This window comes from Grammomys surdaster, unplaced genomic scaffold, assembly GCF_004785775.1.
Source record: "Grammomys surdaster isolate TR1022 unplaced genomic scaffold, NIH_TR_1.0 199, whole genome shotgun sequence".
Taxonomy (NCBI): Eukaryota; Metazoa; Chordata; class Mammalia; order Rodentia; family Muridae; genus Grammomys; species Grammomys surdaster.
Window position 1 is genome coordinate 3,138,199 of NW_021604644.1, and position 26,666 is coordinate 3,164,864.

At 47.1% G+C, this 26,666-nt stretch overlaps 1 protein-coding gene across 1 annotated transcript in view; it reads right to left on the reverse strand.

The window, feature by feature from the left end:
* The window catches only part of Tmod1 (tropomodulin 1), a 50,717-nt gene extending 24,282 nt beyond the window's left edge, over positions 1-26,435 (reverse strand). Inside the window, exons 1-3 of the mRNA XM_028770212.1 lie at positions 26,316-26,435; positions 10,395-10,551; positions 6,150-6,269 (exon numbers count right to left, since the gene is read on the reverse strand). Coding sequence (XP_028626045.1) covers positions 6,150-6,269; positions 10,395-10,551; positions 26,316-26,435 — 397 coding nt within the window. The remainder of the gene's footprint in view (positions 1-6,149; positions 6,270-10,394; positions 10,552-26,315) is intronic.
* Positions 26,436-26,666: the final 231 nt, after the last annotated feature.

A 26,666-nucleotide genomic window follows, 5' to 3' on the forward strand; every position in this document is an offset into this window, starting at 1 on the left:
CATTACCCCATCGTTACAGGAGAGACATCTGCATTAATAGAGATGCGTTACCATGACTTTGGTTTCTTCCTGCTGTCTACTTCCCAACATTCAGCATAGAACAGCCAGAACAATCTTTCTGGAGATGCCAATACAGCTTCATCACTGTACACTATTCTTTCACTCATCCATTTCTTTGGCATCTGCTGAGCGCCTTTGTTGTGTACCAGCCCTGAGGGACTGAACTATGAAAGGCAGGAGGTCTTCTTCCCATGGAGCCTGCAACTTCATGGGAGTAAGCAGAGCTGAGCAAGGGCCGACTGTTAAAACCCTAACAAGCTTGGCGGGGGGGGGCAAGGATTGGAAGAACATCCTGGAAAAGCACAATGTGGGACTTGGAAGGGAAGGATGACCAATTGTTGGCCAAGTCAAGGGAAGGGAGAAAGAACATTCAAGGCAGTGAGGATGGTGGGTGGTGGTGGGTGATGAAGAACAGAAGCAGACTGACAGGGAAGAGAAACAGGGTTGTCTTGGACAGGTGGTGGGACAACAAGATGACCCGCCACAGTAGGACATGCTGTGGGCCAGAAAAGACCTTTGGGACCATGATAATCCCTTAGCATAAATATGCCTTGTTCAATGTTTGAGATAAATTATTCAAAACTTGTAGGCCTTTTTTCAAGTCTGGAAGTCGAGCCCAGGAGCTTATACCATGCTTGGTAAGTGCTCTACTACTGAGATACTTATTTTGAGATAAGATCTCACTCCATTGCCCAGGCTGCCCTTATGTAGCCAAAGCTGACTTTGAACTTTGATGCTCCTGGCTCAGCCTCCTAAAGAGCTGACATTACAAAGCCTGTTTATTTAAAACTCAAACTCAACTGGATAATCTATATTTTATTTAACTCTCCTATCTCCACTATTTCAAGACTTGGTACAACTCTTCATCCTCCACGGAGCCTTCCTAGATTCCTCCCCTCTCTCAGTACCTAGTATTCTTTCTATGCCACAGTGAACCTCAGTACAAAGGAGGTGCCAGGACACCCATGTGCTTTCTCTGCTGGGCTGTGGGCTTCTAGAGGTCTAGGAGGAATATTACAACTCTTCAATTTATTCTGGACTAGAGTAGGTATTTGCTAAATATTTGGTGATTTTCCCATTTCAGTAGATGTTTTCTAGGTAGAAGGAGACTAGGACAGGCCTTAAAGAAGACGCAGGGGATCAAGTTCTGGTCCTGACCGTGTCCTCTGTGCCATCCCCTGACTGGCCTTTGGTCTCCTATGTCCAGCCAGGGTGATTTAAGATCCCCAATCACAGCTGTATATGCAGACCATGGGGGTGGGGGGCTGTAAAACAGTATCAATGTCCCGGACTGAGGGGTACAATTTCTTTGGATTGTTTTTACTTTTCCTTTGTGTGTGTGTGTGATAGGGTGTTGCTATGTAGCCCAGGTTGACTTTGAACTCACGATCCTCCTGCCTCAACCTCTCAAGTGTTGGGATTACAGGAGTGCCCAACAATGCCAGGTTCCTTGAGGTGATTTTGGTGCCCCAATGGGAACTGAGAACCAGAAGATGAGATGATCTCAAAGTCCCTTCTGTTTCTCTCCCCTAGGAATCTTCTCAGCTAAAATTAGCCTTGCCGGCTCATCGGCTCATCTCTGTGAAGGGCTGGGGGAGAGAGAGGCAGCTGCTGCCTTTGCAGCTCTCGAGGTTTTAATTTAGGCTGTGTCCCTGTGGGCTGAGGTGGGTGGGGGCTGAGTCAGCAGCAGGTGAGTCACATCTCTCGAGGCAGTCTTCCAGAGAGGTGCTCCTGCCCACCCCACCCCCACAGCACAGCTGTCAGGTTTGCCAAGGTTGGGATCATATCAAATACATGTTGCTTTTTGTTTTGTTTTGTGTTTTGGTTTTTTTTAAATGCCTGTTTTTGACTCAGAGCACACACAGAGAGGTAAGGAAATAAATAAATAAATGCAAAAATGGAAACCATATTTGGTGCTTGAACTGCAGCATCTTGTAATGTGATGTCAGACAGAGGCACGGAAGTGTGTGAGGGACCAAGAGCAAAGAGCCGTGGGTTGTTACTTTTTTTTTTTTTTTTTTGGTGACCTTGTAGAGGTCATTTCGTCTTTGAGATCCCTGGGTTTCGAATCCGTAAAGCAGTGTGTGCTCGAATGCCGAAACATTACCTTCCCGTGGGACTCAGCAGTCGCTCAGCGATTCTTACATTTTTAGCCTTCTTCGGTGTTCTAGAATAAGCGTCCTGGTGGGGCTGTCAAACGCCCTCCCACACTTAACAAGGACCTGGTTTGATAAGCGGCTCTGTAGAGATGCTCCTGGTACATGAGGCAGTGAGTTCTGTGTCTACTGGGCCACTGAGAGTTCTAAAGTCTACCACAGCTCCTCATCTGGAGAATTCTAGGACTAATAGTGAGACGGAGAGATGGTTGGTATGTGCTGATAGCAGGCTGAAGGAGGAAGGGCACCACTTGGCAGATCAGAGGAAATTTGGGTTCCTGAAAGGAAGGAAAAGTGGGAGCGGGAAGAGCATGGTTCCAATGTAATGGTCACTACCAGCCCAGTGGCCCGAGGCACACAGTTGTGGCTCTTTCTAGCTTATTCTTGCATCACCAGGAGTGAGTGATGCAAAGAAAATCCTGATGTCTCCTGTTGCTTCCTTCTCCTCAGCCAAGTGTTAGCATCAGGGATCTTGATTTTTTTTTCTTTTTCTTTTTTCCCTTTCCTTTTTTTTTTTTTTAAAAAAGTAGATCTTCCTCAAAACTCGAAAAGGACTATTTTTGAACTCTTAAAAAAGAACATTGAGTTCTGTTTCCTCGTTCTGCCTTGGCAGGGCTCCTTCTGTTTGTAAGTCCACTCAGAATGCAGTGTGATCCCAGCACTCATCCTCGGCTTCTCCAGCTGTTGTGGGCGTGAGCAGTCCTGGGTGGAGTGTGGGCTGAGAGCTGTGTTCTCACATCCTAGGTACAGGCGCTGAAGCTCGCTCTGGCCTGGAACCTGGGTGCTGGCAAACTGTTCCAAGATGAGGCACATCCCCTGACAGTCTCAGAATCAGAGTATGGGTGCTTAAAGACATGGGAGCCACCAACAACCTGGGGATAGTATATACCTGGCCCACTGTCCTTGGGAGGTGGATGCTCTCTCCACAGGGTGGGAAGGGTGGGGCTCCTTTCCTTATTCCTGCCCTAATGCAAGGGTTTCGAAAGCCTAGCTAGGACAAAACCCTTGAGTGAGTCTAGGAGACGTTGATAATCTCAAGAGTTTGTAGCTGATTCCCAGTGGCCAGTAAGCTAAAATCATAGGCCACAGGCCAAGACCTTTCCATCACCAGAGTCTGCTCTGCGTAGCAGAACTCACGTTTAAGAAGTCACATACTTTGGCCTGTTCTCCTATGTATCTCTGGGGCCCTCAAGGGCAAAGAATGGAATTCATTTGTCCTAGCACAAGATGGGTGTTCCATAATGTACATCAACTCAGTGAGTTTGTGTGTGGAGTGACAACAGTGTACCTCTCTCCTGTCACCTCTTGGTCAGTGGATCACACATTCTGTGGCCTCCTACAGGCTCCTGGCATTTCCAGGGATTGAGGCTGCTACATAGGCACCTCCCTGACCTGGACAGGAGCTCCCACTGTGCCTGAATGTCCCTCTCCCTAGATCATCCCTACATGTTTGACTTTGTCTTCCAGGTCTTTCTTTATTTCCCGTGAACCTATCATTTAATCCAAGCGCCTCTCTTGCCTTGTTCCTGTCCCACTCAGTGACACTCCTACTCGCCATGTCTCCGTGGCCTGTGTAGCACGGCTCCATGAGGACAGGCAGGGTGGTTTCCTCAGCATCTTAATTTTTTTTTTTCTTCACGAGCACCAAGTTCACAGCCTGGTACACAGTGGATAGGAAATCCAGGTAACTGGTATCGTGTGTGAGGGACCTAGTGAAGACCGGGTTCATGGAAACATCTTATGGGGAGAGCATGGAGACTAGAGGCAACCTGCAGACCCCTTATCTCCCTCTGTAGGCTTTAGAGTCCAACTATCCCTTCCTGGGCAAACTGCCACATTGTGGAGGGCTGGCCACACCAACACCTCTGTCCATGCAGGACAGCTTGCTTCCAACTGCCTGGTTCTGCTTTTTACCCAAGGCCAAAAGCGTGGCATCATCTAGCTCCTTGACTCTGTCCCAGCAGTAAGGACAACTGGTGTCTTGGTGTGAAATGGGGACAATAATAGAATTTACTTCATAGGATTTGTCACGATCAACAAACACAGTGCTGTGTGGAGAGCTACTTACACAGCACCTGGGACACGTTTGTCACCTAGCAAATGTTCCACTGCCACCTTGTAATGGCTGAAGTGGAATGACAGGCACAGAAGGACAGTCAGTTAACACGGGTGGACACACAGCCTCCTGCTCCTTCCCTGACATCACAGGGGCCCCGGGGATCTTAGACAGATCCTAACGGTCTGCCAACAACAACAAGGAAAATGTTTTCAAGAGCAGGTCCAGCCGCTCAGCTCAGCTGGGAGGGCTGCTCTGCTGTGGCTCACGCTGGGGCAGGAGCCTGCTCTGACAGCGGTCATTTACTAATCCCGCGTGCATGCCACAATTAGGGTGATGATGCTATGCAGGGACTCAGGAGGCCCCAGAGAAACAGAGACAGGCAGGGCAAGGAATCTACTCTCTCTAACCAGAAGTCAAGGGACATGTTGGGGAAGGTAGGTGAATGAAATATACAGGCACATAAGGATCTGGGAAGGCTCTGTTGACGTCTTACATGACCCTGAGCCTTGTGAGGCAAACCTGGCTCCTGAGCAGCGTGTCTAGGTTTCTGTTGGGACCAGTTGTCCCTTCAGTGCTGCTTAGAGTGACAACCATTCTCTGGACCCTGCTACCTTTGTCCTTCCCAGTTTCTTTCTGTTGGGGCAAGGGCTGTCTGGACTAAGAGGCTACCTGCCTGCACTCTCTGATCTCCCTGCAATCTGGCTTTCACCTCCACCACCCACGGTCACTGCTAAGTACACAGCTTAAATCACTGTCCAACAGCATTGCTCACAGAGGAAAGTCACCAGCAGCCTCCTGCCTCAACAACACCAAGAGTCACACAGCATCCTGAGAGGCTGGCAGATTGGATGAAGCAAAGGCAGATGCAGCCTGGCCTGGCCTGGGCTCCACTGTCTCAGACAACATGAAACTGTTTCTTCCTCCTTGGCACTCTTATAGTCTGTCTGCCTGGTTTCTCACAGTCCTTTGATCCTTTGCCCCACTGGCTGGCTGATGGGCCCCATGCTAGGCCTGCCCCACTCCATTCCTGAACCCAGGCTCTGTCTGTCACATGTTCTTCCTGAAGCCTGGCCTCTTTGACCATGATCAAGTGAGACCCGCAGATAGCTAGTCTATCATGCATGGCTACTTCCATCTGGGTGGCCGCCCATGGATAACTCAGAGAGCATGTGCCCCAGACTGAACTCAGTATTTCCTCCACTGACCTCCTCCTTCATCAAAGACAGGGAACCCACTGGATCTCTGGGACCAACTTGCCTTTCTCCCTGCAGTATACCCACTGCCAGCTCGTCTCCGTCATCCCTCCCCTCTCCTAGCTCATCTCCGTCATCCCTTCCCTCTCCTATGCCAGTGGTTTGCAGTAATTCCCCCATACCACCCACTCACTGAGCCCGGGCACAGTGTGGGCAGAGGCAGGTGGGGTGCCGGGTACAGCCTGTAGTGAACCTCAGAGAGATGGGGTGCAGGGTGCATAGAGCAGGGCTCAGCTGTGGTAAGGAGAGTGGTGGTGGAGAGTCTGCAGTAGCAGGCTACACTCCAGGGTTTGGTTGGGAAGATGGTAAGGAAGCACCTATGAGGGTGGACAGGATGGGACAAATAAGAGGCATGGGTGTGACACACTCCAGGCACAGCTGTGTGTGCTCTAAGCCTTTTACAACATAGCTCAGGCAGAATTTGATGGGAATAGCTAGGACAGGGCTCTCACCCTGTCCCTCCCAGGCTACAATCCCATTCCTCTGGGGAGTAGTCTCATGACAACAAGTGGTTCTGTGACCAGGTGTTTGAATGGTTTATCTTTATTTCTTCATTTTGGTTTTTGAATACACATACACACACACACACACACACATTCATTCTCCTGTGATGTCTCTTACCTGCTATGTCACACAGTTCCGCATCCGAGGCATTTGCTAGGGCCTCCTCCAGTTCTGGCTCCAGTGTCACGCTCTCCAGCACGGGATCCATCGGCTTCTGCTTGGGAACCCAGATCTTTCCTGCAAACACACACAGGGTGCCCATCAGGGTGTGTGGCTACAGTGGGGCCTGAGATCCCTTTCACCAAAGGTTCTGACATGAGAGAAAAACTTATAAACATTCTTCAATAAAATAGGTAAAACACACACAGGTCATTAAGGGATAGAAGCGAGCAGAGTGCGTCCTAGTGAGGTGCTGTGCTTAACTGTGGGCGAGGGAGGCATGGGGCAGCTATCAGAGTGGCCACTGTGTGTCCACAAGGAGAGACTGTTCGTCTGTACCAAGGGATTCCAGAAGTCATTACAAAAGCTATGGAAGGGCCAGAGTCATGGCTCCGTGGTAAAGAGTGCCCAGTGCTCTTGCAGAGGACCCAAGTTCACTCTCAGCACCCACATCCCACAAATCAAAACTTCCTGGAACGCCAGTTCAGGGGACCCGATGCCCTCTTCTGGCTTTGGTGGACACCCAAATTCACACTCATACCCTTACTTAAACACACCATTCAAAATCAAAGAACCTTGCATTGGAAGTTCTAGTTAGAGTGGATGGGTGCGGATGAAAGACATGTGGACCGCAAACAGAAGAAGATGTTTCTGTTTACAGACAACATGCTCTTATATGGGGGAAAGTCTAAATTTCCATATTCCAAAATGAAAGAAAGATTTAATCAACCAATCAAGAAAACCCCTTTGCCCCTACCTACAAAACCCTGTTAGAACTAATAAATTCAATAACAGTTGAGACAAAGGCTAAAGGCAGTGGTATTTCTATATACAATAGAAATATGCAAATGCTATTAGGAAAGCAGTTCACAATAATAACCAAAGAATACAATACTTGGGAATAAAGTTTAAATACATGTACACCATAACTACAATGTATTGATGTTAAAACATGAAAAGAAAACAAAGAATAACTGAAAAAAATCTGACTTAATGGATTGGAAAGCTTTGTAGTATTAAGGCAGCAGTACCACAAAAAGCAACCTATAGATTCGACATGATCCCCATCACAGTCCCAGAAGTCTCCTTCACAGACCCAGAAAAGCAAAGGCACATAAATAACCAAAAGGATCCCCCAAAAGAGCCAAATCAGGAGCCTCATGCTCACCGATTTCAAAGCATAACCACCAAGCTGATGACAAGTCGGTATTTAAGGGTGGGCACAGCAAACAATAGAGTTGAGAGTCTAGAAATGAAGTCAAACACAGATGCCAAACTATTGCCAACAACACTCCATGTCTGTTCAGCAAGTGCTGGGCCACTAGATTTTCACATGTAGAAGAATGAAGTCTGGTGGATGCCTACCTCACACTGCATGCAAAAATGAAACCCAAATGGACCAGCAACCTATCAGAACTAAAACTGAAACATTTTAAAGAAAAGAAGAGCACAGTTAGACCAGCAGTGGAACCTTCCAATAGCCACAGGCAAACAAAGACATCATCTTGGACTTTGTCCACAATTGAAAGTCTCAAGGGATATGATCGAAAAAAGGGCAAAGCCAGTTTTTGGAATGATTAAAATGTTCATGGATCATATATCTGATAAATGTCTGGTATCAAAAATGGAGAAATGGGCTGGTGAGATAACTCAGCTGGAAAGGGCCCTGTCCCCAAACCTGACAAGCTGGGTTCAATCCATGGAACTTGCCCAGCAGAAGCAAAGAAGCAACTGCTGTTCTCTGACTTAGGCGCACGCACACGCACACACACACACACACACACACACACACACACGCAGGCATGCATATCATCACACAAATAAATACATGGAAAAAAATTTAAGAATACCGAAATAACTTTTACAGCTCATTAACAAAAAGCCAAATGGGCCAACTTAAAAATAGGCAAATTATTCAAGTAGACATCATACCAGATTAAGCTAGCTATGGGGGATTAAATTCTCAGTAAAGCCTGGGCTAACAGCATGAGATACCAGTTAGAGTTGGAGGGACTCTGGCCCTGGCCCCTCTGTAGAGATCTCTACTTATTTAACTCATAAGGATTTCAACTAACATTAATTACATTCTTTTAAAAAAGTATTATTTTGGCTGGACTACTTTGTTTTGGCTGAATGGGTGTTTGTGCACCACATGTATGCCCGGTACCCCTGGAGGTCAGAAGAGGGCATTGGATCCTCTGGAACTAGAGTTACGGACAGTTGTGAGTCACCATGTGGGTGCTGGGAATTGAACCTGGGTCCTCTGGAAGGAAAGCCAAGCCTCAACCTCTGAGTCTTCTCTCCAGCCCCAGTTACATCATTCTTGACAATGCTGATGGACCTTTCAGCTTGTTGCCGTATGGAAACAAACATTCTAGTTGTTTTTGCTGCTCCCTCAGGTCTGCTGCTGACTTTCTCACAGCCTCAGTTTCCCTAGCTTTAAAATGCCAGGTGAGACTATGGGAGTCAGAGAGCCCTGCCTATAGCACAAGTCCTTTGGTGAGAACACTACTAGAGCTCACATTCTTTGTTGGGTTCGTTCAGCAAACCTCCTTCCCATCATCACTGCCCCTCTCTCCAGAAGTATCAGCCTAGCATGCTTCCAAGTTTGGTGGTTCACTTGCTTCACTGAGTCTCTTGGACCTTCTAGTTTTCAGGAGAGCCTGAAATGGTTAGGATCCATAGGAACCCAGGGCCTGGGATGGTTGGAATCCCTCCACAGTGTCTGCCTCTTTGCACTTTCACCTCTTACCATTTATATTAGGCAGTCGCACAGCAACAGGTGTCGTGCTGACAGCAGCAGGGATACAGAGGAGACAGCTCTAGACACAGAGCCTGCTTCAGCATGCTTATGTTCTTGTGGGTAGGGACAGTGGGAAGGACTGAAGAGGGAATCAGCTGCATAGTTAATTAAAGCAAATGCTTTGATTCAATAAATATCCACGGGACACCTTTCATGTGCAAGGCGTTAGTCGGGTGCTGGGGGATGTGACAAGATACAGGGCACTCGTGAATCCTGTGCCAAAGCAGTGTGCCCCTGGAGTGATGCACATTCCTTACCTTTGCCTCATACTCAACCCATACACCGCTCATCCCTAGTGAAAGCTAGCCCCTGTACTAGCTGGGACCACTAGGTAGGCCATGTCCCTGCTCTCAAGGCCTAGCTTGAGAGGAAAAGATGATAAAGGGGAAGGTGCAGATAAAGACACACTCAGGTCTCTGAGATAGGAAATATCCAAGAGGGGAGTTGAGGGTGATGGTACATCTTATCAAAGGAGTTGCTGCCAATGTTTCTGAAAGAGGTCAGTATGGACAGAACGGATTAGTCATGACTAATGCTTCCATGATACTTGCTATGCGCCAGGGTGGGTGTAAGAGCTTTATATGCAAGTAGCAGGACCTGGGCTCTAGGTTATTTTCAACCACTGCATCTCCTGCTAGAGAAGGAGACACAGTCCTGAGGGCATAGATTCCTCTGAGGGCATCAGGGAGAGTATAATGTTCCTGTAGTAAAAAAATGCCTGTAGATTTTAAAGTTCAGAACTCAGACTTCTGGTCTACCCTATTCATTGTCCTTCTGCTCTACAGAGTCTGCAGACTACAGGGCAGAGAGTAGGGGGCATGGCATTCAAGTAGCTGATCTAAAAGGAAAGAGAGGACCTGAAGTGGAGTGTCATGAGATCTTTTATCCTTCCTGCCCTTGGAGACTTCTAGATAGCTTGTTGTTGTCAGGAACAGAGGATCTTGGAAGAAGAGATGAAGGAAGGATGTTACCACTGCCAGGAAAAGAAAGACTTTAGAGAAAGCAGAATTAGGACAGAGGGGTTTGGACTATGTACCTTTACCCTCATTTACATCAAATGGTCCTTGTTTAGGTCTCATGTTTTGATCCTATTAGTAAGAGTTTCCTCTTTCTCTCAAAAGTATCTAGATTTGAATGAAAAATAGCCAGTACAATCTAGTTAAAGGGGATTTGGGGAGACATTTTGGTTGTCTGAGTAAGTCTTTTTCCTCAGATTATCCCCCAACTAATTTAACACACATCACAGAAGATGTTTTGGGAACAGGGATGGTTTCCTGTTCAGATGGGAAGGACACAAGAGAGGCCCAGGTATATTTGGCCCAACACAGGGTGGGACACACAAGTGGTCCTCTGTGATGCCCCAGGAAGGACATGCTCATGAGATCCATGCTATTTAGTACCTCGTTTCTCCCCTGTGTAGGGAACCAGGTCTTCTCGGTCCTTAAATTCCTTCGCTTGCTTTTCCAAGTGGTCCAAAAGCTCCTCTCTTTTAAAGGGGCCTGTGGGTGCCTTGGTGGTCTGATCCTTCTGCCTCAGGCCTGCAGGGAGCAATGCGTTCTAAGATGGGGGTGGTGGGTAAGAAAGAGAGAGAGAGAGAAGGAGAAAGAGAGAGAAAGAGAAAGCAGTCAGCAGCTATAGGTATGCAATTCTCTAGAAACATAACACAGACTGGCAGGGCCTCAGAACTGGAGAATCCAGCCAAGTCTTTTCCTTTGCTATGCAAGGAACCTGAAAGCTGGAGAAGGGATGGGACTTGTCCCAGGTCACAGGCACTTATGGAACAGAGAGGAACTGTGGGGCTCAGTCCTCTGGTGCCCCTACCTGTAACACCTTTTAAACACGTGGGGTTAACCAACAGGGTAGCCAACACAGGCCAAGCATAGAGAGATTCTTGGAATTTGCTATTTGAGTGCAAAATTATATTTGCTACAGTGTGGTTAGTGATCAAAGAGAGAGGCCAAAGGGAGCTTGGTAGGGTCTTGGATAGAAGATGACTTATAGAGAAGGGAAACCCCCAACAAGCCTGAGAAAATCTCAACAGCAGTACAAAGTAGGCAAGGCACACTCAGCCCCCAGTCTCCATGGCCTAACAGACCTTTTGAATCTGGCGGGTCTGTGTTCATGAGAACTGATTGTTAAATATTCTGAACATTGCCTCTGGAGATGGATTTCTCAAGAATGATATTAACTCAATTACTGTGTTCTCCTCTTCAAATGTGGGCAGCTCACTAGCAAAGCAGATTCCTAGCTAGGGGGGGTTTCAACCATTTGAATTAGTTTCACCCTAAGTCAGCCCCTAGCATTTCAAGAATCAAAGACAATGATAGTTTCAAGGATGCTCAGGGACTATACAACCCTCTCTTCAAGAGAAAACTGAGGCCCAGAGCACAGAGTTCCCAAGGAGTTTTGGGGCTAGACCCAGAACAACCCCAGAGTATTCCCTCAGATGTAGGGAAGAGGCAGATTTCATTTCTAACTCTCATGCACACTGTGGCCCCTGGCATTCAGAGAACAAAAGGAGAGCCTCAGAGGCAGGTGTGCAATCTTTGCTGTACCCCTAAATTGACTAAATTTGTGCCACTCTTAAATCAAATATGGGTTCCCCTGAAGGGCTTATACCTTGTTACTCACAACATTCTCCAGATCCTTTCCTGAAGACCCCTTGTGGAGAGGATGAGAGACACATGGGACAGGCATGCCCACAGGGATGGAACTTGGAAGAGAGCTATCTGCTGTTTATGAAGTACTTCCCTACTGTCTGACACCTGCTGTTGTCTCAATAATAGTAGGGTGTGCCCCCACATTAGGTCACAAGGATCTACAAATTGCAAGGCTGGGGAATCAGGAGTTTCCCAGTGGGGGCTGGGATAGATGCAAAGGGATGTAGACCAGAGGCCAGCAGAGACATTTGGGAACTGGGGTGTTTTGTAAGAAGAGGACCAGTATGCAGAAAACCAAACTTGGGCTGATTTGGGGTCAAGGACAGGGACTATAAATGATGCCACAAGAGTCACAGCTCTCCTACAGCAGCAGTACCCAGACACTATTCACTGTGAAGAGCTAGAGAGATGGCACTCCCGGGGGAGCCACTTCTGCCGGCAGGTATAGGTCATATGCACTTCCTAAAACTAGATATGGGACTTACTCCTTCTATCCCATGGCAAGGGCTTCTTGCAGCATTGTGGTAAGGGTACACTTTACTGCCTACCGTGTCTGTCTATGGCTATCCATAGCGAGTGACCTATGCTAACTATTAGTGGGTGACAGACACAGCTACTTTGTGACAGGTCTACACTTCTCAGTTGAGGCTACATCAGGCCTAAGGCCTATCATGGACTAATGGTTGTACAACTGAATGGTGCATTAACCAAGCCCCCTGACCTCCATGTGCTATGGACAGAATGTGATGAATGACATGAGTGGTTGTCTCATCCAAATTTGGGGGAAAGTTAAAATTAGAAAATGTGAAATATTGCCCTGCACTGATCTATTAAATGCCCACACATGATAGCTTCCCACTCTTGTTCTGTCATCAGATAAGACACAGTTCAGCAAGAGGCCAGACACCCAAGATGTGGCTAACACAAAATAAGTTATCTGGATATGTTTTAAGAATCCAAGAAACCCAGACACACAAATATGAAATGAGTTAATTCCTGAAGCTAAGTGCCTGATAGTTGTCCCTTCAAGGGGCATAAAGGGAGTTTTCTCTCCACAAAGAATTTCATCATTCTTTATGGTTTATTTGCTTTGCTTCATTATTGTTTTTGCCTCCTCCTCCTCCTCCTCCCCCTCCTCCTCCTCCCCCTCCTCCTCCTCTTCCTCCCCTTCCTCTTCCTTTTCTTCTATTATTATTATTATTATTATTATTATTATTGCTATTGATATTTAAAGCAAGGTCTCATTCTGTAGCCAAGAGCTGTGTTTAGTCGTCACCCTTCAGCGTCCTCAGTGTTGTAATTACAAATGTGTGTTGCCCCACCGGGTACCACAGAGGATTTTGATGGCAGGAAGAGGCTGGAGCTTAGTATTGGGGTGAGAGAAACCAATGAGGTTGGAAAGGGTTTCAAACTTCAGATCTTGCTGCCAGAGGACCCTGGCTTAGCCAGGGCAGCTTCTCCACCTTGGTATCATGGGGTGCAAAGCTGGACAACAGAGTCACAGAAACTGTTCTAATGCTCTGGTAGTAGCCGTTACGGCTTCTACTCCATTAGAGGCCAGTTGTACCGTGACCCCAAAACCCATCTCTAAACACTGCTTCTGGCTGAGAACCACTATAAAAAACATATTAAAACATGGCTTCACTAACTTAAATATTTAATGAAAGAAGCTAAGTTTTAAAACTCCAAATTTTAAAAGTATTTTCTAATGATTCTTAGCTCATCGACTTTCTAAAGTACACTGTGACCATGCCTGCCTTACTAGGGCTCAGAGCTTATTTTCTTTCCATTAAAGGCCACATTGACAAAATATCACAGAATCTTCTGTTAAAATCAAAGAGAGCCACATCTTTTAAAACTCAGCTGTTTATCACTTTATCTTGTTTTCAAAAACGGCATATGACCTCATAGGGTACATAAATATTAACTCAAAGCAGATCAAAGACCTAAATGTAAAAACTGAAGCTATAAAATCCTTAGAAGGCGCTGTAGGCACCATGTGGACATAAATCTTCTGACTCTGAATTAGGCAACGGTTCCTTAGATATGACACAAAACAATGAGCAACAGAAGAAAAAAATAGATGGACTGGATGGACTTCTCCCAAATTAAAAACATTTGTGCTTCAAAGGACACTGGCAAAGGGGCTGACTGAGAAAAACGCCTGTGAATCCATACATATCTGATAAGAGTACAATATCCAGAATGCATGAATTTCTCTGGGGACTCAATAATAGAGGACCAAAAATAAATAAATAAATAAATGAATAAATAAATAAACGAACAATGTAAAGAATGGTCAAAGAAGCTGAATTGTTCTCAAAGAACATACAAAATTCTTGATCAGGGGCTGGAGAGATGGTTCAGTCAGTAAAACACTTGGTATGAAAGGGGGAGGAGCTGAGTTTGATCCCTAGGGTACACATGAGTCCTTGAGCACCTGCCATCCCTGGTGACTGGGAGGCAGAGATAGAATGGCTCCTGGAGCTTGCTGGCTGGCCATCTTGCCTAAGAGGAGAGTGCCAGGCTCAGTGGAGACCCTGCTGCAAAGGTCCTGTGGGAAGACGTGCTTATGAACAGCATTCATTAAACTGGGGAGGTATTAATAACAGAAATAAAAAGAGATGGAGTGAGAGGCACTAGGAGTAGTTAGAGGGAGGGAGTTGTGGATTAATGTCATGAATTCAGTTTGTATAAATGTATAGACCATCCACAGAACCAAATATATTGCTAAAAATTAAGGCAGAAAGCAAATGAGGACACCAGACATTGATCTCTAGTCACCACATGCACACGCATGAACATGTATACACATATACTCCCTACACGCAAAATACATAAGTTAAAGATTTTAATTATAAGACATTTTTGATTAGCTAGCTGTAGCAGCACATGCCTTCAATCCAAGCTGAAGCTGGAAGATAGAGAGTTTGAAGCACTCGGGGCTACACAGTGAGGCTCCATCCCAAATCAAGATAAAAACCTGTCTCAAAGATGTCCAGGAAGCTCATGAGGAGATACTCAGCACCACCAGCCACCAGGGAAACGTAACTCGCACTGGACAGGCACAGTCAAAAGCACAGATGATAACAAGTGTCGGCGGGAATGTGGTGGAACTGGAGCTCAGCTGCTGGCCAAGAATGTGAGATGCTATGGTCTCCTTGGAGAGCAGCCTGGCGGTTTCTGAAAAATGCTATACATAGAATTGCCATATGATCCAGAAACCACATTCAGAGATGGAAAAGAATTCAAACCATAGGCTAACCCCCAAACTTGTACACAGATAAACATAAAAACATGATTAGTAATGGTCCAAAGGATGGATCAAAAGGTGTTAAATTCCATTAACTGGTGGATGGATAAATAAAATATGGTAGATCTATGCTACTGAATACTGTTGAGCCATAAAAAGGAATAGAGTACCACAACATGGGTGAACCAGAAAGCATGCTAAGTGAAAGAAGCCAGGTACAAAAGCATTATGATATGCTGTGATTCATGGGATGTAAGCGGCAGCGCTTACGTACAGAGCTAGGGTCTCCTAATATGGCTGGTGGAAATGACGACCAGGTCTGCCTAGAGGAGTCTCAGCAAGACTGAAGCTGAGATAAGTTTACTGCAAGCAGACTTCTTAGTCTCTTATCAGAAACAAAATATAATGGCTGTCGCCAGGATCAATGCAATAGAGCTGTCAGGATACAACGGCATTTACAAGCTACACAGATTGTATAAGATGAATGACTAAGACTAACTGTTCTGTCAAGCCTCTACATGCTTCGCTGACTTCTAGGGAACACAGGCAGCCTGGATGCTTCACTAACTGAGGGAGTGCCTCAGTTTCTAAGGACTGAAAGACACGCTGTGCCCCAGGAGTCACATACTCTAAGCTGAAAAACCATTGATGTATGTATACCTCTCCAGGCAGCTAGACAGGCCAACTCCACGATTCCCCTTAATGTGACGTCCAAAATAGTCCAGTCTATAAGACAAAAAAAATGCCTAAATGGTAGCTCCAGGGCTGGAGCTAACAGGCTGAACTGTGTCTGCAACCCCAAAGCCACACACTGAAGCCCCAACTCCCGACACGACTGTATCTGGAGATAGGAACTGTGTAGAGGTGACAGAGGTTAAATGAGATCATGAGGTAGAGCAGGATTAGAGTCCTTCCAAGAAGAGGCATCACGGATTGCTGCGAGCCCCTCCTCAGCCACCTGTCACACCAGAATATAGCGAGAGGCAGCTGATCCCAAGGGATCAAGCCAGAAAGAGGTCCTCCGTAAGAAATCCACCCTGCCAGACCCCAGACTGGGCCTTCCGAGCCCCTGGGACTTAGAAAATACGGTTCTAGAGTTTAAGTCCCACAGTCTGCAGTGCTTCAAGACATCAGCCTGGGGTCAGATGGCTCAGAAGAGCGTACTGAGCAGCAACAGCAAGTCAGGAACAGGTTTCTTTCTGAGGTGATGAAAACGTTTTCAAGTCGACTATATTGAAAGTTGGACAACTGTGAATAGATTTAAAAACCGAATTGTCTACTTTGAATGGGTAAATTGGATGGTGTGTGAATTACATCTAAAAGAAAGCAATTCCTTTCCCACCCCCCAATAGGAAAATATTATCAAAACACCCAAAGCAACAACTAACTCAGTCCCGGGATGCTGAGAAGTGAGGCTGGTCTCAGGCTAGTCGCCAGCAGGGATGCTGGGGCTAGCTTGGTCAGAGCCAGCTGGACTGAAAATGCTGCCATATCCCAGTGTGATGTGCCATGGGATAGAAATGGACCAGGAAAGAGATGAGAGAGAGAAAATACTGTTTTGGATCACCTTCAATGCTTAGGATTCAAGCCTGACTCTCAGACACAGGCCAGCCAACGTGGGGAGGAGTCCTCATCACCATCATGGTGGCAAGGAGAATGTCATGATCATGTGTGTGCAGAACATATCTTTCATCACCTTTTAAGAAACGGACTCAACAAACCTGTACTGAGTGGCCATTGCTAGTGTGCCCAGGCATTGTGGGTTGCCATGTTTGATCTAAGTTTGCCGCCAGACTAAAATTCCACATAGAAGAAGCCAGCACATCCTTTAGTGTAGATTTCTGCTCACTCCTGGCACAGGGCTAGGGAAAGAGGTATGCGCATTTATTCTCAATGAAGACTGTTTTAAGCTGTGAGTGGTGGCATATATACCTTTCATGTCGGGGAGGCAGAGGCAGGCAGATCTCTGTGAGTTTGTGGCCAACCTGTTCTATATAGATAGGACTATGCAGTGGGACCTTGTCTCAAACAAACAAACAAACAAACAAACAAAACTCACAAACTAAAAAACAAAGAAGGTTTTTAAATTATAGAAGCAAAAACATTTAATATATTCTTGGAAAAATCATAGAAAAGTAATCACGTTTCAAATGGCACTTTTTCTTTTAAAAAAATTATTTCTAATACAAAGTCTTAAACTTACTATTTAGCCCAGGCTAGCCTCAATCTTCCTGCTGCAGCACCCCCCACCCCGTGCCCCCAAGTTCCTGGGATTCCAGGTGTGTATCACAACTCGCAGGTTATTTTCAGCTCTTTAAACATCAACTTCCTGTTGGGCTAGGGCTAGGGTTAGGGTTAGAGTTAGGGTTAGGGTTAGGGTTAGGGTTAGGGTTAGGGATAGGGTTAGGGTTAGGGTTCGGGTCTCAGGTGTTCAGAGTTTTAGTCTGACCTTCACACCTGCATGCTGGAATCCAGTCATCCAAAGGACAGCAGAGACCCACAGATTCTTTCCTAGATTGCTAGTGGCTCTCACACCCTGCAAACTTGCATCAGCCAGTCTTGCAGTAATCATTGCTATATAAAGTGAGGTCTCTGTTAGAAACCTCCCAGGGCAGACCACTGTGGGCTTAAGATGTGTGCATGTACATTGCTGTCCGGGCACACAATACACTAAAACAAAGGACCACAGACTCCTAAAAACTCTGTTAGGAAGTCTTAAAATATTTACTGCACTAATGATTTCAGGCTTAAAAGCCACAGGGCAGGAGGCCCAAGCTTGTATACAAATGATACTGTTTATAAGGAGTGTGTTCTGCAGACCTCTGGCAATGGATGGTTAGCCACGTACAGAATGGCTCTTAACTTGATTCTCCACGGTAACGAAAATAAACTATTGAATTACTTTTGCCAAGGAAATCAGTTATGTCTTAAAGGGTGTGGGAGTGTGTGCACAGCATGCCTCCACTGGGCTGGGTCCTGCTGCTCTATGACTAAGTCCCATACCTTCCACGTTAGAGGACAGGGTCAGCAGGATAGCCTCCAGGATGGGTGCTGGGGACACTGAGAGCCAGGAGGGGAGGATACCTCACTGAGGCCACATGCTAGTCAGTCCAAGCCTCCCTTGACAAAAGGACCATCCTTCTACACTGTGTCCTAGGACTAGGCAGGTGGGCCCAGCAGGAGAACCAGGTCTGAGCACCAGAAGCCAGGTTCCACTTCTGCCAAATTCTAGGCCGTGTTACCGTGTGGCTCTGAGTTTCAGATTTTAGTGATTTAACAAACCAAATATTCAGGTGCAACAAAATGTGTGCCAGGCAGTTTTCTGGGTTCTTTGTCTTTCTGTTGTTCTTTTTCTTGTGTGTATACATATTGCTGTATGAAGTGCATGTGTGTGCGTGCAAGTGTGTGTGTGTGTGTACGTACCTGTGTGTAAGAGGCCAGAGATTGATTCTGGATGTCTTCCTCAGTCACTTTGCCCTACTTTTTGAGACAAAGCTTCTCACTCACTAAACTTAGAGCTCATCTGGTCATTCAGACTAGCTTCCAGCAAGCCCCTAGATCCACCTATATCTGTTCCCCGAGCCACAGTACCAGGAGTGCAAGCCTCCTCAGATCTGCGGGTGTTGGGGATCCAATCTCAGGTCCTTCTGCTTGCACCAGAAGCACTTTACTGAGCCATCTTCCCGACACCCAAGGTCCTTTTGACATAATCATATTTATATATACCTATGCATGTAGGTATGCTTGTGAAACAAAAAATAAAGCCCAAACTTTGTCATACAAAGCAGCAGCAGAAGACAGACCTGCAAATGGAACAATCTATGGCCCAGTGAAATACAGAAACTTGTCATTTTCGGTTTGGTCTTGAGTGTTTCAATACATTGCCAATGTTTTAAAACCAGGGGCCTATACAGGAAAAAATAGATTTCCTGAACCTCTCAAAATAGCAGTGCTGAAGCTGGGTGCTCACACTGGCATCAGTGGGCAGAGCTGACAGCAGGCGACCTTTAGACAGAGTCTCACTTACCCGAGTCTCTGCCATTCCCTATTGTCTCTGAGATGCAGGTTATCAGATGCAGATAATATTTTCCTTCCTCAAAGATTGTGGCACACAACATTTCCTTTTCCGTACAGTGAATCTCTTTAGACATTGTGGATTACATTGTATCCAGGTCCTTTCAAAGGTGGGAAAAATAAAGTATGGGCCTTGATGGCCACAGACTCCTTTCTTTCACCTATCATCTGCATGTCGCACCTGATGCTGTGGGTAATCGGTTTGCTGCCTGAGGGGTGAGAAGTGCTCAGGGGAGTGGGGAGAGATGGACAATAGGCTGAGAAGTTGGCTCCAGGCTTTAGCCAGACGTATCTTATCTTTTTAAAGATGGTCTGAGTCAAAGGAGACAAGATATAAAGATCTGCAACATGGGGAAGTAGGTATTGTGTGCATTCTCCCTCTGCACCACACAATAGAAATGCCACAGAAGTAGAAAGCAAGTGCCCTATTTCCTGTGCAGGAGATGCCGTGCTGGGGGCAGCAAGGCTCCAGGTGTTGAGGGGTTGTCATCCTGCAGAATGGGAGGATGTTGAATCTAAGGGATGAAGGGCCCTGGTTCTAGCAGCAGAAAAGAGGGGACATTGGGAAGCATGGAGAATGGAGTCGGGTGAGGAGAGGTGTCTGAAGACAAGGGTGGGGTGGGGACACTGCAGCCTGGCCTTACTCTCACCCTCAGTTCTGCACACACTGCCGGGCAGTGTTTCTAAGGATGAGAGCCTATTTTTAGAGGAGAGATTTATTTCTTTCCATTCCAACTGTTTACTTCTGTCCCGCGCTTGCAATTCTGCCGGTTTGTGTTACAAGACAGCACCACAGCCCATGGATCAAACTTGGCTGCTCCTGGGATGGCCAGGCTAGCCCCATGCATGCCCTACAGAACCTGATCTGGGGCATGGGAGGAAGGGTGTGCCATTCTGCAGAGTCAGATCCATAGGGAGCCCTGAGGTGTGACCAGAAGGCCCAGGTCTCCTCGTAACCCAGCTGCTGACCTAGGAGTGTGACCTTTGGTAGGTTTTCTCCCTTCTCTTGGGTTCATGGTCTTGTCACTGTTCATTTTTATCACTACAATGGTTATGTGAGTCATGGGACTGTTATAATGGCGGCTGGATCAAAGATAGTATATGTCCAGGAGGAGGCCACAGTCAGGGTCTTTCTCCTGCATTGTGTGTGTGTGTACATATGTATATGCACACATGTCTCTGTGTATATGCATATATGAGCAAATGTATGTATGACGTATGGGTGGGTGCATGTGTATACACGTGAGCATGCAACTACATGCACATGTATGCTTGTGTGTGCTCGTGTATGTTTGTGTGTCCATGTAGATGTGTGTGCATGTATGTGTGTGCTAATGGCTCCAAGTGCCTTTGCTGCTCAGAGAATCCACAGTTCTGAGTGGCTCCTCCATCATCTCTTTCTGCAGTTTGAGGCCCCTTGTTTTCAGAACCCATGACACATTGGGCCAGAAAGGACCTGCTGAGCACAGTCCACTGTTTAATAGCAGTAGGCTTTCTCCCGTTACCGCAGCCCCATCTATAGAGGGCATGGACTCCCGCCGCCGTGAGGCTCGTGCACAGGGTCTCTGTGGAGGTTTTATGAGACAATCCCCATGATATGCTGAACACGTCTGTAGAGAATCATATTACCTCAGGCCTTGAAGACAGCCCGCTTCCATTAGCATTTCTGTGGCGATACTGTGTCACAAATTCCCAACAGCTGACTTAAAAAAATCAACTCTTAGGCTCCGGTCTCTTTATAAGGTTGAGATTAATCTACTGTTTCTCTTGAAAACATGTTCAGTCTTCTTAAAATAGTCATTTTCCCCCAAAGTCTCATTAACAAGCAATATTAATAGATTTTTTGTTGGTAGCCTCTTAATTTTTTCATGTATTTTCATGGTATGTGTGTGTGTGTGTGTGTGTGTGTGTGTGTGTAAGCACTACTGTGTTGGTACCCTGGCCTGTTCCTGTAGAAGCCAAAGTTATTTATTGACACAGAGTCTCTCCATAAACATGGAGCTCATTAGATTGGCTGGCCGACGAGCTCCAGGAATCCATCCCTGTCTTCCCTTCTCACCCCCAAGCACGAAGAATTCAGCGAAGTGTCTCCCTTCCTGGTATTTTTTACTTTGGCCTCTGGGAATCAAAATCAAGTCCTCATGCTTATGAGACACCCAGTTCTCATCCCTCCAAGGCTCAATTTCTGCATCTTAAGACAGAGCTACATGCTGAACCCACTCAGAGGACTAGATAGTCCATGAGGCCCATCAACTGGAAGAGCCTGCCCACTGTTGCTGGCACACACTCCTGGGATGGCCAACCCCTCCCATGCTCATTTCTCCTACCACACAGTACAAAGGCGGGACTGGGCAAGGAGTTGGCTGCACTTCAGGGCAGCACCCACTTAACTGCATGCAGAGAGAGAAAGGGCAGGGCTGGGAGTCAGTCACCAGCAGACACTTTTAGCACATGAGGCATTCCTTTCCCGAGGGAGTCTGAGGGCAGCAATCTCATGATAAACTCGAGATTTTCCAGAATGAGAGATACTATGTCTCAAGGACTTTTTTAAAAAAATGTGTACAAGTTAGAAATCCTCTGTGGCAAAGCTGCTTCTCAAGTGTGCTACTCTATTCTGTCACATGACACTGGGATTTAAGAGTTGCATAATCGCACATGCTGCCCTCTCAAGTGTTTGATGCCATCACAGCTAGGGAGGGCTCAGAAAATTACAAGTGGATAGAGCCATAGGGGGCTTCTGAGCCATCTGGACCCAACTGAGTGTACTTTATTGAGAGGAACTGAGATGCAAACAGGGAAAGACACAGGCCTGAGTAGAGTAGAGCAGATAGCTGTCTGTCTCCACCTCCTTCCAGAAAGAAAGGGATCATTGCATGTGCTGCTTCCGGAACTGCAAAGCCAGAGCACATCGGTGGCCTTTCCTCCAAACTCCCATGATGCCTTAGGTATAGCAGGTAGGCAGAATAGATTATATCCTAGGAACAGATGGATCTCAGAGAGGGGATTACTTCCTCTGGCTAGGGCATGAACTCTAAGACCATGTTTGGGGCTCTGCCACGGCCTACTTGTAAGCTGCTGGACAAGTTACCTTGCCTCTCAGAAGCTGGGATGTCAAGATCACCCGCCTCCCAGGACCATGGTGAAGTGAAGCAAGCTATGTCTTCCAAGTACTTAGAACAGCCTGTGCATGTAGTAAGTGCCACACCAGCACCAGGGCACAAAAATAAATGCAGGAGTGTAGAGTCCGCCAAGGGGCACTGAGGTCTCGGGTTCTACTCTGGCTCTGTCTGGACATCTGCCCTGGGGGCAGGTTTCTTTCCCTCTCTGGACTCTGATCCTGGTCTGGAATAGGGGGATTGGACACCTGTTGGGCTCCCCTCCTCTGAGCCTGCATACCTTCAGCCTCTCCAGAGTCCTGATTACAGAGCTGGGCTCAGGGCCCAGTGAAACTGGAGCTGGAATGTTCTGTTCTGGGATGGGGAGCCCTACTTGCCTTTCAAAAACTCTACTGCCTTGTAAATCAGGCAAGGGAGCCCATCTCAATGAAGGGGTCAATTGTGTGGCTGGGACACTAACCTTACCACTCTATTATCTCCCCCCTCTTCTTTGGTTTCTCTTTTCTTCTCCCTGAACTGAAAAAGAGAAAGGAGCCTTTGAATCGGGTGTTACTTTTGAAAGCACAGACCTTGAGAATGGTGGGTCTCAGGTGGCAGGAACCTGTCCCAGGGTCTATGCTTCTCTCCAGGATGCTTGCAATCTGACTCCTGGTACCCTGTTCTGTGATCAGGTAAGCTGTACTGTTCCTACATGAACCCCTTGTGTCTTCTCCCTCCTGTGGGCACCCACAGAGTGGCCTCTTCTCAGCCACCTTTGAGGTAGAACAGGCTGAATGATACAGAGGTCCCTGGGGACTTCTGAGGCCACACAGCCTGCCATTTGAGTAGGGGACTCTCTGTGAGTTCTTTGTTGGTTTAGGGGTGAAGCAGGAACCCAGACAGTGCCTCAGCACAGTCCCAGGAAACTAAAATCTTGGTTCTGAGAGGCTCCACCCTCCTGGGGCTGACACTGGATTCTGACCCCTGTCATCACCTGCCCTATTTGCAGCCGCTGCCTCATCTGACCTCACGCCCACACTGCAGCTTAGGGTAATACCAAATGAGCAGAGAGCCAGACACAGCAGGCATGCAGGTGCCTGGGCTGGGGTGGATGCTCACACTTCTTCAGGGGAACGGAACAGAATCGACACTCTAGAGGATGGGCCTGTGGAGAGGGGCAGCCTCCTTCCTCACCTTCCGGAAAAGCACCTGCCAGTGAGAGCCCCCGGGATGTACTATTCTTACATGAACCCCTTTCACCTCCTTCTGGCAGGCATCTCCACGGTTAGCTCCCAAACCACTAAGCCACATGGAATCACCTCTGAGAGACTCCTCAGGTCACCAAGAGAGGTCCCAACTGCCTTGCCATCTCAGCATCATTACACACCCCCTTCCCTTTTCTATTCTCATCCAAGTTTCCATAGAAATCACACTGAGACTCCTCCCCCCACCACCTCCAGCACACCCCGACACAGGGAACCACACTCAACTGGGCGTGGTTCCAACCTCAACTGGTCTGTGGAACCTCCCACCAGGAGGAAGTAACAGCCCCTCTAGGCTCCATCTGTTCCTAGGATGTAATCTATTCTCTCTCCTGGCATACCTTGAGCTAAGGTATCCAAAGGCAGTGTCTATGCCAGGCTCCAGTGATGGTACCTAGCATTAAGTTAACTCTGGGTAGTCATGTGGCTTGTCTTCTCACCCTTAAAAGTGACTCCCTCTTGTAATCCTACAGAACAGTAATCTAGAACAGTTAGAACTGAAAAGTCCAATCTTTCTTTTGCTCTGAATGGAGGAGGCAGGGGAAGGAGGGACCTAAGACCCTCTACGAAGACCTCTTGTCAATTAAATTGAGCATCCCCACCAAGGAGCCACCTCACACCTGAGACAGTTGTGATCAGCAAGATGAGGACATACTTAGATGGACGACATTCTGTGGGGCAGGGACCCACCCTTAAGGAAACAACTGACTTGATAATTTTATGGGTGATACACTGAGGCCTAGAGAAGGACAAACGACAGCCAGCCCAAGACCACATGTGTATCAAAGAGAGGGCTGGGGTGGCCTTGCTCACTGTACCTCAGGAGAGATGGCCTGTGGGTTAGCGAAGCGCTACTTAAGTGTTGTTTTCCTTATGGGCCACTGTTAGGTCAGAGTTGAATGATGCCTGGTTTTACGACGGGCATAAAGGTTCCATCTTTAATTTATTTAATAAATTAAATTATTTAATTCATTTAATACCATTCTGCCTTCACTTGTGCTGGGTACCTGCCATGGAGTTACAGGTTAGAGACCTGTCCAGGAGGCTGATGGGAATGTCTCCCTTAACCCTGCTCATGACTCCAGTGGGGCTTGCTAAACAAGACATCACTACTGAAGGAACAACTTCAAAATGCCAACGGCAAAGTGAAACTTAAAACACATGAAAGGGTCCTCCAGGTTCTCTATTGCTCTGACAATTCATTCCAACCTGGTCTCCACTGTCCAGAAGCAGCAGGCTATGCCAGCACAGCACAGTGGCCCTCAGAAGACTGTCTGTCACAGCACTAGCTCAGAGGCAGGACCTTGCAGGGCTAGGGCTAGGCTCTCTAGAGATCTGCCCATGCTCTGAACCAGGGACCTCATGTGGTACTATCTCCCTCAGAACCAAGATCCACAGGTCCAGGACTCGAGGTTGGGCACTGGAGTGGTAGCACACAACATCACCCTTAGTGAGGCATGAATTAGCAATAGTTTTGCTTGCATACCCTTGACCTTCTGCTCTGCTTGCCTAGAAGTCTCAGTTCCAAAGGAACAAAGGCTTCTGTCACAGGAGGGACAATGACTCCACTGAACAGTAGGTTAACACACTGCTACCTCGCCCCAGGTGTTCCTCTTGCTTCAGAATCAATAGGTGACTGAAGCTGACTACCAATTACTCTGTAATCAGGTACGGAGGATGGGAAATTCTTGGGGTAACTCCTGGAGCTGCTGTGCTGAAAGCTGGTGGGAAACCTGAGAAGAACTGTTAACAACATAGAGCAGGAAGCCCATCAGGTCAAGAACCACAGCTGGCAGAGGTGCTTGCTGAGGGTCGAGGCAGTGCAGATTGGTTAATGGAAGGAGGTGGTTACAAATACTGGTTATCTCCATCTGTCTGGTTAGAGAAACCAGGGCTATAGCTGTCATGAGTATCTCCTCCTGCTTTCTGACCATGTAAGTGGACAGCAGAGATCATTGCCCTGCCCCAGGTCTTATCACACAGCATAAGCTGTACTGACATTTGGTGGTCCTATTGAAGTATTAATTCTCCATAGCGGTGTTTGAGTAAACACCTTGGAGATCTTACCTCCTCCCCTCCTGGAGAAGAGGGAAGGATTTATCCTACATAGAATCGTGTTGGGCACAGCTATGACACGCTGTTGTCTTTGTTTGCTAATAGTTGCATGTGGTTTTAAAAGATACACACAGGTGCCAAGTTAAGGAAGAGGCAGACTTGGGATGGGTAATTTTATGAGTCAGCTTGTCTGAGCCCCAGGTTGCCAGGCATTTGGTCGGATGTTATTCTGGTTGTATCTGGGAGGGTGTTTCTGGGGAAGATGAACATTGCATCTGTAGACTGAGTCAGGCAGATGGTCTCCGGGATGTGGGAAGGTCCATCCCATCTGTCACAGACATGAATAGAACAGAAAAGCTGACCCCCCCCCCCCGTCCGCCCCAAGAAGGAGGACTGCCTCCCACCTGCCTGGACTGGACGCTGGTTTTTGGTTTTGTTTCTTGATTGGTTGGTTGGTTGGTTGGTTCCCCACCGCCACCCCATTTTTGTACTAAAACCATGAGCTGTGCCTAGGGCTTGGGCATACGAGCATTTAGGCCAGATTGGCATCACCGGCTCTCCTGGTTTCCAGCTTGCCAACTGTAGATCTCAGGGCTTGTTGGTCTCCAAAACCATATGAACCAATTGCTTCTAAATCTCTCTTTCTCAGTGGGATATACATTTACTTTCTCTCTCACACACATCTTATTGGTTCTGTTTTTCTGGAGAACCATGAGTAATACAACATTTTAAAAATAGCCCCCTGGAGGCTACACCATTCCAACGCACTGTCATATAAGGAGAAAGACATTGGTGGCTTCGGGAAGTGCCCACCTGCCCCTCCCACTGTGTGGCCACCACACTGTCCCTCCACCAAGTGCTGGTGCACCGCCCTCCATCCCCCTGCCCCAGACCATGTTCTGCTCACTTTCCTGATACTCACATCAGGGTCTAGCTCATCCAGCTCACTTTCCAACGTCCTGAGCTCCTCCTCTGTGAGGGCTCCCAGGATTTCATCCTCATCCAGGTCTCGATATTTCTCCAGCTCTCGTCTGTAGGACATTGTGGAAGGCTGTGTTTTTGTCTCCTGAACTTCTGTGCTGACTGGTGACCTGTCAGAAAGAGGAAAACCCTTTAAGATAGGCCCTTTGTCAGATTTTGTCTCGAAATAGTGGCTAATAGTGTGTTTAATAGTGGCTAATTTGAATTCTCTATCCACTTGCCAACAAGTGGCATGTGATATCTTTCTCTGATATGTATGGCTACATCTGTGTGTGTGTGTGTGCACATGTGA